The sequence below is a fragment of the Genypterus blacodes genome, unplaced genomic scaffold, assembly GCF_046128005.1.
Source record: "Genypterus blacodes isolate CSIRO-AG114 ecotype Tasmania unplaced genomic scaffold, CSIRO-AGI_Gbla_v1 ptg000139l_1, whole genome shotgun sequence".
NCBI classification, from domain to species: domain Eukaryota; kingdom Metazoa; phylum Chordata; class Actinopteri; order Ophidiiformes; family Ophidiidae; genus Genypterus; species Genypterus blacodes.
The window spans coordinates 485,511-498,699 of record NW_027466941.1 but is presented as its reverse complement, the minus strand read 5'-3'; the positions used below and the strand labels follow the sequence as shown (position 1 = coordinate 498,699).

The following is a 13,189-nucleotide window of genomic DNA, read 5'->3' as shown; positions in this document are numbered from 1 at the left end:
CGTCTACAGTAATTAGAATCGCACTTGGCGTCGGCGTCCTCCAATACGGAGCAGAGGGAAGCAACATCCACCCCCTCCATCTCTCTCTCTCTCTCTCTCTCTCTCTCTCTCTCTCTCTCTCTCTCTCTCTCTCTCTCTCTCCTACACACACACACACACTCGCCCGCGCGCTCTCTCTCTCTCTCTCCCTCACTCACACACACACATTTCCCCACCAGCCCCTTCGAGGGTCTCACACAGTGGAAAATCAAAGTGCGAGCCTCCTCCGTTCACACCGCATCGGCGTTACGCGTGGAGCTTCAATACGGCGACAATCTCCCTCTCACATCTGAACTCTGGCGCAAAGTTACACACACGATTTATCCAACACCCGGTCCCGGTTCCGGTCTTGTTTTTCACTTTTTTAGCTTTTTTTACTTCACGAAACAAATGGTGTTTGGATGACGAGACTGTACGCGCCCCGCAGAGATGGATCCCAGGCTTTCCAGACGCAGCTGGGTGCCGGTGACCGGGCTGGTGGTTTGCCTGCTGCTGTGTGCGTGTGTCGTGGATCTGGTCCTCGCTCAGATCCGCTACTCCATCCCCGAGGAGCTGGAGCACGGAGCGTTTGTGGGGAACATCGCCGAGGACTTGGGCTTGGATGTGAACAAGCTTTCGGCGCGTCGATTCCGCATCGTCTCGGGCGCAAAGCGGCAGTATTTAGAGGTAAACTTGGAGAACGGGATTCTGTTCGTCAACGAGAAGATTGACAGGGAAGATCTTTGCGAGCGGAGTCCGAACTGTTTCCTACACTTACAGGTCGTGATTGAAAACCCGTTAGAACTCTACAGAGTGGAAGTGGAGATTTTAGACGTGAACGACAACGCGCCCGGTTTCCCGTGGAGCGAGTTTAATCTGGACATCACCGAGTCTGCGGCGCCCGGATCCTGTTTCCCACTGGAGAGCGCGCAGGACCAGGACGTGGGCACCAACTCTCTGCGCTCCTACCAGCTGAGCGCCAACGAGCACTTTGTGTTGAACATCCAGACGCGCAACGACGGCAGTAAGTTCGCCGAGCTCGTCCTGGACACGCCGCTGGACCGGGAGCAGCAGAAGAAGCACGAAATGGTCCTGACCGCCTTCGACGGGGGCGCGCCGGAACGATCCGGGACGGCGCTGATAACCATCACGGTGTTAGACGCGAACGATAACGTCCCCGTGTTCGATCGCTCCGTTTACCGGGCGAGTCTGGTGGAGAACGCGCCGAGGGGGACGCTTGTTTTGAAACTGAACGCCACCGATCTAGACGAGGGCTCTAATGGGGAGGTGACCTACGCGTTCAGCGGACACGCACCACTCAAGGTGCGCGAACTGTTCAGCGTGGATCCGTACACGGGAGAGATCCGAGTGAAAGGCATCGTGGACTACGAGAAAGCCAGCGTGTATGAGCTGTACGTGCAGGCCAGGGACAGAGGTCCCTCCGCCGTGGCGGTGCACAGCAAAGTGCTGGTGGACGTTCTGGACATCAACGATAACGCGCCGGAGGTCATTCTAACATCCGTGTCCACTCCGGTCCAAGAGGACGCGCCGCCAGGCACCGTGATAGCCGTGATCAGCGTCATGGACCGGGACTCGGGAGAGAACGGGAACGTGGACTGCCAGATTCCCAACAACGTCCCTTTCCAGCTGCACACATCCTTCAAGAACTATTACACTCTAGTGACGAGCGAGTTCCTGGACAGAGAAGCGCTGTCTGAGTACAACATCACGCTCACGGCCCGAGACCTGGGCTCCCCTTCGCTGTCCACGAGGAAGACAATCCTCGTCCAAGTGTCTGACATTAACGACAACCCCCCGCGGTTCTCTCAGCCGTCCTACACCGTCTATGTGACCGAGAATAACGCCCCGGGCGCTTCCATCTGTACGGTCACAGCGTTCGACCCCGATTCAAACCAGAACGCGTATCTGTCTTATTCCATCCTGGAGGGACAGATTCAGGGGATGCCCGTGTCCACTTATGTCTCCATTAACTCTGACAACGGCAACATCTACGCACTGCGCTCGTTTGATTACGAGCAGCTGAGAAACTTTCAGATCCAGGTGCGGGCTCAGGACGCCGGCTTCCCGCCTCTCAGCAGCAACATCACCGTCAACGTCTTCGTGTTAGACCAGAACGACAACGCGCCTGTCATCGTGTCCCCCCTCCCCAAAAACGGAACCGTCGCTACTGAAGTTGTCCCGCGCTCGGTGGACGCGGGATATCTGGTCACCAAGATCACGGCGCTGGACGCGGACGCGGGGCAGAACTCGCGCCTGTCTTATCAGGTGATCCAAGCCACCGACCCGGGGCTGTTCAGCGTGGCTCTGTACACGGGAGAGATCCGGACTATACGCCGGTTAGTGGAGAGGGACGCGACCAGGCAGAGGCTGGTGATACTCGTGAAGGACAATGGACAGCCGCCGCTCTCCGCCACCGTCTCCATTATCCTGTCGGTGGTAGACAGCGTGCCGGAGTCTCTGTCAGACTTCGGGGATCTCACTCTGAGCCCGCAGCCCCCCTCAAACCTCGCTCTCTACCTGATCGTGTCACTGAGCACGATCTCTCTTATATTCCTGGTGGCCATCATAGTTCTGGCTGCGGTCAAGTGCTACAAGGACAGAGAGACCCTCAGCGGATACAACCTCCCCCCGTTCGCCTGCTGCTGCTGCGGCGGGTTCCAGCCCGATCCGCCCCCGGAGGTGTTTAAGAAATCCAACCTCAACCTACAGATCTCAGCCGCGGCCAAAGTGCCCACGAACTGCATGGAAGTGAGCGGGAACGGCAGCTTGTCCCAGTCCTACTGCTACAAAGTGTGCCTGACCCCGGAGTCCGCTAAAAGTGACTTCATGTTCCTGAAGCCGTGCAGCCCGAGCAGCACACCGAGGAACAACGCGGCCAAGAGCGCGGAGAGCTCGTGGAACGCGCAGCAGAGCCGCTGCTCCTCCGCCAACAACGGAGCCACGACTCCCAGCGAGGTATAGAGCCATCAGCCAAACCCCGCACACACACACACACACTCACTCTGTGTCCCGGTGAATCCCGGGCTCGGTTTCATATCTGATCCTAATCTCCACATTCAGACAGCGACATTCCCTCATGAAGGTCAAACACATCCAGCCTCATCACAACTCAGCTCAGATCCCTAACAAAGCTTCATCAACGCTCGATAAGAAGAAGTGATTCACATTACGTGCTGCCCATTGTTCCATTATTACAGCTATTACGCTCCTTAATTCTGTATCATATAATGTTTCCACCAGCGAAATTAAACGAGATTACACGAGATTACGTTATAATAGAAAGTGTGCAGCTCGGGCATAAACCGTATAGACTAACATGCATCTGTAGCTTGAGGTGACAGATCGATTTCACTGTGAGAGGCAGCAGAGGTGTGATTCAAGTTGTCTGCCTTCAATTCTGAATGTCACTCTCCAGCGTTTTACACGTATAAACCGATTTCCAGCTCATTTGTTGACTTAATCTCCTCATCATTCACTGTCATTATCCTAGCACTTTAACCTGACTTTCAAGGTAAAGTCAAGGTTATCCGTGGTAGTCAAGGTGACAGTCAGTCGTCTGGAGCAGGTTTAGTGACAACACGTCCTGTCTGAAAGTAATAGAGCAGATAACCTCACTAACTAAGCCTCAAGGGCAAAGGTACAGCCGAGCCATTATGCTGCTCACAACGTGGAGTACACGCGAGGGGAGCTGTCCATTATTGATGACAAATGGCAAAGGGTCTGTTTTGGGGAGACAAAGGGGGGAGGACAAGGGGGAGGGAGGGATGGAGGGAGGAGGAGGGAGGAGGAGGAAGGGGGCAAGGACCTGGCTGGGCTGGGACGTGGCGCGCCTGTAGATCGCCCCCCCCCCCCCCCCCCCCCCCCCCCCTCTCCCCACCCCAGCGTTGTCCTTTTGGAATGCGAGGGAGAGACTACGAGGATTCATGTCTGTCGAGTAATAAGGGAAAAAAGGAAAAGGTGAGGAAGAGGAGGGACGAGGGAGGAGATAGAGAGATGTGAAGGAGAGAAGAGGAGAGGAGAAGGGGATTTATGGGGGCAGTGTTTGGTGAAATCCAGCGTGGGAGGGGGAGGAGGGGGTGTGTGTTTGTGTGTGTGTAGGAAGGGGGGGGGGGTCATTATCGGCTCTTTGTTTGGGGGGGGTGCAGAGAGTGAGAGAGATGTCAGCTCGGTCACTGGCACATCACGCACACACACACACACCCCTGGCCACGCAATGAGGGATTTCGAGGTCACAGTGGCGGTGACAGCCCGCAGCCAAACACACTCACACACACACACACTCACACACATACACGCACACACTCCTTGAGGAGACAGTGCCCTCCTTCTTTAACGTTAATTGGCTGCTGCCTTAATTCAACCGGTGTGGCGTCCCTCGGCTGCCCCTCCCCCCCCCCCGCCCCTCCCTCCTCCCCTTCAGCCCCCCTCCCCCCTCCCACGCGTGACTCACACTGAGTTATTAACGCGCGCGTCAAGTGGGACGATGACGCATCTCAAAGACAAATACTGAATAAGACGACGCGACCTTTACGCTGACAGATTGAAGTTGGAATGAAATATGGCGAACTGGACCGCAAACTTTCCTCTGCGCCGTGAGAGACTTTTAATTAAACGACCATCGGGCACATATTAATGTAAAATGATGCAGAAAACTCCACAAAACAATGACGTGGGTAATTTTCTTTAATTTCCTCCCTGGCACGGGTTCCTTTGAAGATTACAATCGTGTTTCGTTTCATCCCGGTGGGGTTCTAATTGGTTTTGGGTGTGTGTGTGTGTGTGTGTGCGTGTGTGTGTGTAGCTGGCAAAGAAAATGCATTTTGAACAGCAATTCTAACGATACGCTTACGTCGCATTCTCCTCGTTAACAACCGTAAGTGAATTAATGGAGCGTGGAATCCATAAGAGGAGAATAAGAACCAGAAATAAGTGTCACTCGGGAGCTTTCTTTCTTTCTTTCTTTCTTTCTTTCTTTCTTTCTTTCTCTCTCTCTCTCTCTCTCTCTCTCTCTCTCTCTCTCTCCCTCCCCACCTCCCGCTGTGCTACACAGGGGTAGAAAGCTCCAGGTCGTCTCATCCAGTGCAGTCCTTCCATACATCCACAGGGCGGCAGCAGCCATCCATCAGAGAAAATAGTCAGTTTCAGTGCAAACTCACATCAACTCCTCTTGTGAGCCATCAGCAGAACAGACTGAACAGCCGTTTGTTATGAAGACTGATTTAATTGAGCTGCTTTACACTGAAGCAGAGCCGTGTTGCGTGATTGTACCAAGATGTGCGTTCACAGGTATTGAGTAAATTGGATTGTGTGTTCTTTCCTGCAGTTGAAGCAGCCGAACACTGACTGGACTCTCCCAAAGAACCACAACTCCTCCATCAAAAGGTAATGACCTGACATTTGACCTTTACATTTGGTCATCTTGTGCCCAATTGCCTTTTATCACATACACTCTTATACTTATACATGTTCTTTGTCTTTCCCTCCTTTCTGCAGCTATAACTCAATCAACATGGATGGAACCCTGATGCGTAAGGCCTTACATGCAGATCCAGAAAACTACGTTACATCTATGGCACCTGGGCAGTACTGGACCTGGGGAACTCACATGAGAGGAGCCAAAGGTATGAGAGGCCAAGCCCGTCACCATACACACGTGTGTGGTTGTGTATGCATGCATATACAGCCAAACACCAAATTCTTAATTTCTCTCTTCAGATTATAAAATGTCTCCTTCACCCAGTGGTGTCCCGCCTCGAGCCTGGACCCCCGTGTGCACCCCTCCACCCCAACAGCAGCAGCCACCCATTCAGGCCCACCCGCACCCACACCCTCCGCCCGACTACCACCACAATGTATACATCCCAGGGACGCCGTCAGGCTTCTGCACTCTGAGGCCCACAGTGCAGAGAAGTGAACTGGATGTCCACAACTCATTCTCCACCTTTGGAAAGAAGCGGCGTCTACAGATGTCCCCCCAGGGAGAGGCGGCCATGATTAACAACGATCTGTACAATGACTGACTTTTCACCAGTGACTGCCTGAATGGATGACTGGGTTGGATGAATACTCTTCAGTGCAAATGGAGGAAGAAACCATTCAGTATATGAACTCATCAAGACATTATTTTCCTTTTCTCTGAAAAATAGAAGGGATGAATTCATTCAATCAGCGAGAGAAAATCTATATATAAACTTCTGGATCAGTCTTATTATTATTATTATGATTATTATTATGGATATATTATTATTTAGACAATCAAACCGGAGCACCAGTTGGTCCAAAAGGTTTTACATCAAATCAAATTAGTGGTTGACCATTTGCACATCCTCATGAATTTATATATATTTATATTTTGGTTTATGAAGATATAACAAAATGTCCGTGTTTGTTCTTTAGAACAGCTTGTGTGAAAATGGAGAAATAGTATGATGCTGTATAATATGCAAGCTGCAACTGAGGCAGACTATTGTAATGAGCAAAGGGGGAATCGTCCCCACATATGTACTGTATACATTTATGAAAATAAAGTATTTTTTTCATATGTTTTCCCCCCCCTCATGTTTCTTATATGGCTGTCAATGGAAAGAGTGAGGTCACTACTTTCTGAAATGTGTTAAGGCAGTTATGAGGGATTATGTATGAAACTCTGGTCGCAAAGTGCATTTAGGTTTAAGTATGTTTACTAGTGCTGTGTTTAATTAGTTTGAGTCAATTATTTTGTGGGGGGAAAAGTTCCTCTGATACCATTACAAGAGTGGAGAGCTTTTCTACTTGGTAAGCTGTTTTCCAGGGTGAGGAATAAACACAGTAAAATGCTAACATATGCTAATTGGAGTGCTTGCATTTCCATTTGCCCGCAGAGAATAGTGGGGTTCATTAACTGAACAAACAGAACCTCCTGTCTCGAAATATCACTTTAATTAAAACCACGAATACGAATACGCGCATCAGGGGGGAAGTGGGGGCTCAGCTGAAAATGCCACACCTGGATCTGAGCTGGAGGGCCCGTGGCTTCTCTCGCCGTGCCCTTTTACATCTTATTTCTCAGAGAATGGGTTCCAATCATCAACAGACAAGAGCAGGCGAGAATGGGAGCTTTTTTTTTTAATTAGGTCGGCATGTGGCTTAGATTGAAAATAATTCCGTTAATAAGGAACTGGATTCCGTAGAGAGCGCAGAGGGGAGCAGGGGGAGCAGGGCTGACCTTCTCTGTGCTGAGGTGATCCGTGGGGACGGCTGAAAGGTCAGTGGAATTTAGGCCACTTTGGAATGAGACAGGGGATGGAGCCGTGTTCTTAAAATAAAGGTTTGGAATGTGTCTCACTCTCTGCTCTTAGACGGACATACAAAGCATTTCTTAATAAAAGTATATGAAGGAAATGAACACAATCCCCCAGTATTTCTCTTTTTGTGCCTCACATTATGCCCCATCAAACAATAGGAGCTGTCCCTTGCAGTGGTGCTGATAGGTTTCTCTCAGTTCAGATTCTTCATTTGACCACAAGGGGGCGCAGCGTACATTGAACAATTGCAAAGAAGGTTGATTTACTGTTTGGAGCATATGTGGAGCATATTTAGTCCCTTTGTAAGCACATTTTCCTCCCTGTTGTGAATTAGGGCTCTGAGCTCATTAAAGAAGATATTTATTACCTGGAAACCCAAAACTGCACATGCATGTGACCCACAGGTCCCAGCACAAGATCAGAGCGCTCATTGATAATCAGAGTAAGAGTCATTAACCACCTTCAAAGAGGCGGTGTTCAGGTTTTCAACTTGGAAAAAACGTATTCATCCTGGGATTCCTTCATATATCATTATAGAACTGCACAAACTGAACCATTGCACCATGTTGAGACTTTGGGTTTGTAACACATTTTGCCAGCAGAGGGTGTCAGTGAGTAAGAATCGTTGTGCACCATGTGTGTCCAGGCACAGAAAGGGTGGGAGAGGCGGCTTCAGTGACGTAATACTGAGACGAAACTTGGGAGAGTGATGAGAAACAGACCCACAGTTTTTTTTCTCGATTACTACTTGTTACAGTATATTGATTTACCTTCATTTCCCTCAAGTAAAAGTGAAAATATCCACAAAAAGAGATGCAGGTAAAAGTCAAAGTACTACTTAAGTCAGTAAGTATAATAGTACATGGTCTAAAATTAAGTATGAAGAGTAAACAGTAGTTATCCGAGGTGAGGTCATTCAAATGTAGCCACTGTTTCTGAGTATATAGTTATTATGTGTAACATGTTACGATTTCAAAACTATGATTTGAAAATAAAAGGTCTTATTATATGTAACTGTTGCCATAGTCATAATTGTTAATTTATTTAAGTGGCATTTATTATTTATACATCATTTCATTTAGTGCAAGTAATATTACTATTATTTTGAAATTTCAACTAAGGTTCACGTGCAAGTCTCGTTGGTCTGCTCTCGCGTGAGTAAGCGACACCTGTAAGCAGCTAGCAAACATCGTCATTTTGATTAGCTCCGGTGAAAGTTTATGTTGGCCAAAACGGACTATAATTTGATGTAAATGGTTACAACTAAGCATCTGAAGACCCTGAAGATGCATGAAGCCAACGAGGTATTTGTTTAGTTTGTCTGTTTTACTTTGGTAAACTATTATTCTACATGTTGTTCATGTCAATATTGTGTGCGTGTGTTGTAGTTTTCCCGGTGGATTTGGAGAGACGCCTTCAAATAAACCAGGAGCAAAAAAACCCACTTGTGTCTGCCCTTCCTTCGAGGGAATTACATGATGGTACATTATTCTGATCAAGAAATGAGGTTGGGTGAGTCTATTTCAATCTTGTTCCTTAAAGGCTTTGATGTTGCATCGTTGTATTGCCATAGGTGCCATTTGAAACGGTATAGGAATAGAAACGATAGAAAACTGTGTATTATTGTATTACATTATGATCTTGGCTATTTAATGAAATTCTATTGACCATCTTTCAGTCAGAATGAATACACACAAGCAACATTTATTAAAGCAACAAGTTTTATTTGACCACAGATTTTCCCAAATTTCCAATGAAGAAGTAAAATAAAATAAAAAAAAATGTACCCATCCAAAGTTCGCCTGCTTCGCTTTAGTAAACTGAAAGACTACCTTTGCTATCATCAACAAACTCTGTCATAGTAGTATTAATGTTGTGGAACAATATGTGTGATTTTGAAAATGCCTAGGGAGGCAATCAAAGGGACGTAAAGGCTTAAAAGTACAAATAGTAGCTTTGGTTGAAATTTTTTTCGTCAGAGCTTGTTTTAAAACGTTAACTTCAGCCTTTTTGTTTTTTCTGAACTGATGAATGTTGGCCTGTTCCAGAGGCAAAGTAGTCGTCCTCCTCCTCCGGTGATGAAATGGGTTGGTGGTCATCTGCCTGCACTATGGGCTGCTGCTCCAGGTGAGACTTGATGTAGTCTGGACCTACAGGTACACAATGGTGAACAGCAACAATGTTAGAAATGGATATTGCTAAGGATCCCAGAGGACATGACAGAGAAAGACTGAATGTGCTCATGTCTGCACATTTTGTGAGAGGATATACTGTAGAAAAGAAAGAGTATTTTTGTTTATTGATAAAAAGCAAGACTTTAAGGGGGCTGGAGCAACATTTACCATCTCATCACTTCTCCAGCATGTCCTGAACTTTGGAAGCAAGATTAATGGGGTGATCAGCACAGGGTCAGCAAGCATCTGACCAAAGCGGTGAAGTGCATCCATCAATGTCACAATACGCAGAGTATGGAGTGGTATCATTCATGTTTCAAGCAGTTGTGTACTGTGTTTTCTACAGTTTTGGGATTATGACTGTGATTTTTAGTGTCATGTTGATTATTGAGTTTGTTGTCTTATTGTACAGTACAATATTCACAGATACACAATAATAACTGAAAATTATCGTGGATTTCACCGCTGTGTTTGACAGTGGTGCAGACATTGTATGGTTGATGTGATAAGTACATTGTGTCAGGGACAGAAAAGGACAAATTCTATACAGCCTAACTATGTGTGTTGTATATGTCACAAAAATTAAACATAGCTTCATTACAACCAAAAGTTCTCAAGTCCATATTGGAGTGTAATAGAAAAATACACTGACTTAACTGAGCAGGAATTGCGTTGATTGTGCGTAATTAAGTGTAGTTGCAATAATAAAACCTAATAGAACCGTTTGTCTTTAGTATATGTGCTTGGTTGCTGTCCATGGTGCTGAACATCTCCATTGCCATAAACGCACAGCTGTGTGTATATGTAACGTTATTTGGAACTTGTGAGTCCATATTTTGTGTGGTTGCACTGCGGTCATGTACAGTCAGTATCACATGGTGTCACTGTTCACCACTATATGTTAAGGCGCAGCTCTCATAGAGGTATTGACACACCCATTCGTAAAGGAGTTGGTGCACGTCTGAGCTGCTTTCTGATGGAGCGCAAAGATATTTTTATTTCCATATCAACATCTCAAATGATGTCCTAAGATATTTTTCGAAGGTCTTTAAACAGCAACAGCACGTTTTCCGGAGCATCGGTCCCTGCAGACGTCAGGATGCATTTCCAGACCGCAGTCTTTGTATTGTGTGCAGTGTGGCCCTCTGCTTTGTCTGTGACTCGGTACTCCATAGCCGAGGAGATGGAGAGGGGGTCTGTTGTTGCAAATCTTGCCGCAGATTTGGGACTTGAGCTCGGAGGACTGGCACAGCGGGAGGTAAAACTTGACATTTTTCACAACAAAAAATATTTAGATGTCAACAAAAAGACAGGCGAGCTGTACATTATCGAAAAGATGGACAGGGAATATCTTTGTCCTACGAAAACGACGAGCTGTTTTCTGAAGCTAGACGTTATAATCGAGAGTCCATTACGTATTTTCAATATTGAGTTAGGGATAACCGATATAAATGATAACGCCCCACATTTCCGACGGGACAGAGTAGAATTAGATGTTTCAGAATCGGCAACACCGGGGGAGCGATTCTCTCTGCCGAACGCCGTGGATCCGGATGTCGGCGTGAACACGATCAAAACATACACACTCAGCCTCAGCGAGCATTTCACGATAGAAATCCAGACGGGCAGTGACGGAACGAAGTATGTCGATATGGTGCTGACTAGGTCGTTGGACAGAGAGGAGAGTGCTGCTCATAATCTGATCCTGACTGCCGTGGACGGGGGAGTACCGGTCCGTTCGGGCACTGCCGATATTATTGTCCGGGTGCAGGACACAAACGATAACGCACCGCAGTTTGACAAACAGACCTACACGGTGAATATGACGGAGAATTCGCCTATGGGCACCTTGGTGATTAAACTCAACGCTACGGATCTAGACGAGGGTCTGAATTCGGAGATCGTTTATTCGTTTACACTTTACACGTCTGAGAAAACACAAGAAGTGTTTGCTTTGAACCCTAACACAGGGGAGATAACAGTGAAGGGCACGATAGACTATGAAGATATGAAATTCTACGAGTTGTACATTGAGGCGAGAGACAAAGGGGCGTCTCCGTTAATGGGGCAGTGTAAGGTTGTCGTCCACGTGACTGACATGAATGATAATTATCCGGAAATCACCGTTCAGTCAGTTAAAAGCACAGTGGATGAGAACATCCCGGTAGGCAGCGTCATAGCTTTGGTCAGCATCAGTGACAGAGACACCGGGGACAACGGAAAAGTCAGTTTATCCCTCAATCAGCACCTGCCGTTTATTCTGAACGAGTCATCAGACAGAGTCACGCATTACAAGCTGATAGTGTCCGAGCCATTGGATCGTGAGAAGGTGCCGGAATATGACATTACTTTGATTGTGACCGATGCAGGAACGCCACCTTTATCTGATAACGAGACAATTATCGTGCATCTGATGGACGTCAATGACAACGCGCCACAGTTCCCTCAGTCATTTTATACTATACGTGTATTGGAGAATAATGCACCTGGTGCCTTGCTCAGCTCCCTGACTGCGTTTGACCCTGACCTCCATGAAAACCAGTATCTAGTGTATTTCATCATAGAGAAGGAGATAGCCAACACCTCCATGTCCATGCTGTTCTCCATCAACCCAGAGAATGGGAATCTTTACGCACTGAAAACCTTTGACTATGAGATTGAGAAGGAGTTCCTGTTCCACATTGAGGCCAGAGACTCTGGCTCTCCTCCACTCAGCAGTAATGTGACCGTCCATATCGTTATAGTGGACCAGAACGATAACGCTCCTGTGATTGTGTCTCCCTGGCGAGCGCACGGCTCAGTGGTGGAGGAAAAGATCCCCAGATCCACGGATAAAGGCTCTCTGGTTGCCAAGGTGATAGCCTTAGACACAGACTCGGTGCACAACTCCAGGATTACCTACCTGTTTCTCCAGGTGACTGACGCCACCTTATTCAGTCTGGACCAGTACAACGGAGAGATCCGGACAATGAGGATGTTCAGTTACAGAGATCCACGCCACCAAAGACTGGTTGTTGTTGCCAAGGACAACGGGCAGCCTGCTCTGTCTGCTACAGTCACCATCAAACTGTCCACAGTGGAGACTGCTGTGAAGGCCTACTCTGACATGACAGAGGTGCCTCTAGAATATGACATCTTCTCAGACCTCAACCTGTATCTGGTCATCGGTCTGGGCTCTGTGTCATTTCTCCTGCTGATCACCATACTGGTCACCATCGTGCTCAAGTGTCAGACACCCAATCCCAGCAAAGCGGCTCCTCCCAGCAGGAACAGTGTGATCAGTGAGAGGAACTCCACCATCGCAGACTCCACTCTGGTGTCCAATGATGCTTACTGGTACAGTCTGTTTCTGGCTGAGACCAGGAAAGGAAAGATGGTGGTCAGACAGCCTGCGCCAAAGGGCTCCAGATACATCGTGTCCAGTTTACCCAGGAGCACAGGAGTGTCTGAGACTAGTGGCTCTGCAGCTTCCACTCTGCAGGTAGGACTCATATATGTATATTCATACACTTTACATTCACTTCAGATACACTCTAATGCTGTAGTTACATGTGTTTGCCATCAAGGTGACGAATTTGATTCAAATCATCCACCTCTAAGTTATGAAGTGGTTTCACTCGTACTCTGCGGTCTCATAGGGGACAACGGGTGACGCTGTTCACTAGATTAAATACCAGACGAGGCTGACGTCAG

General features: G+C 47.7%; 2 protein-coding genes across 2 annotated transcripts; both read left to right on the top strand.

Moving 5' to 3' along the window:
• The first annotated feature begins 468 nt into the window (after nt 1–468).
• On the top strand, nt 469–6,457 carry LOC143011878 (protocadherin-10). The gene is made up of 4 exons (XM_076164881.1): nt 469–2,994; nt 5,363–5,421; nt 5,533–5,660; nt 5,755–6,457. The coding sequence occupies exons 1-4, from the start codon at nt 469–471 to the stop codon at nt 6,057–6,059; spliced, it is 3,018 nt and encodes a 1,005-aa protein (XP_076020996.1). The 3' UTR covers nt 6,060–6,457.
• A 4,138-nt stretch (nt 6,458–10,595) lies between these two features.
• On the top strand, nt 10,596–13,161 carry pcdhb (protocadherin b). Its single transcript, XM_076164879.1, has 2 exons — nt 10,596–12,977; nt 13,135–13,161. The coding sequence occupies exons 1-2, from the start codon at nt 10,596–10,598 to the stop codon at nt 13,159–13,161; spliced, it is 2,409 nt and encodes an 802-aa protein (XP_076020994.1).
• Nucleotides 13,162–13,189: the final 28 nt, after the last annotated feature.

Excerpts from the sequence above, each read along its gene's own strand:
- LOC143011878 (XM_076164881.1), top strand. The coding sequence starts at position 469 with ATGGATCCCAGGCTTTCCAGACGCAGCTGGGTGCCGGTGACCGGGCTG. Across the intron at positions 2,995-5,362 it reads GAGCCACGACTCCCAGCGAG|TTGAAGCAGCCGAACACTGA; the intron begins GTATAGAGCCAT and ends TCTTTCCTGCAG. Across the intron at positions 5,661-5,754 it reads TCACATGAGAGGAGCCAAAG|ATTATAAAATGTCTCCTTCA; the intron begins GTATGAGAGGCC and ends TTCTCTCTTCAG.
- pcdhb (XM_076164879.1), top strand. The coding sequence starts at position 10,596 with ATGCATTTCCAGACCGCAGTCTTTGTATTGTGTGCAGTGTGGCCCTCT. Across the intron at positions 12,978-13,134 it reads CTGCAGCTTCCACTCTGCAG|GGGACAACGGGTGACGCTGT; the intron begins GTAGGACTCATA and ends GCGGTCTCATAG.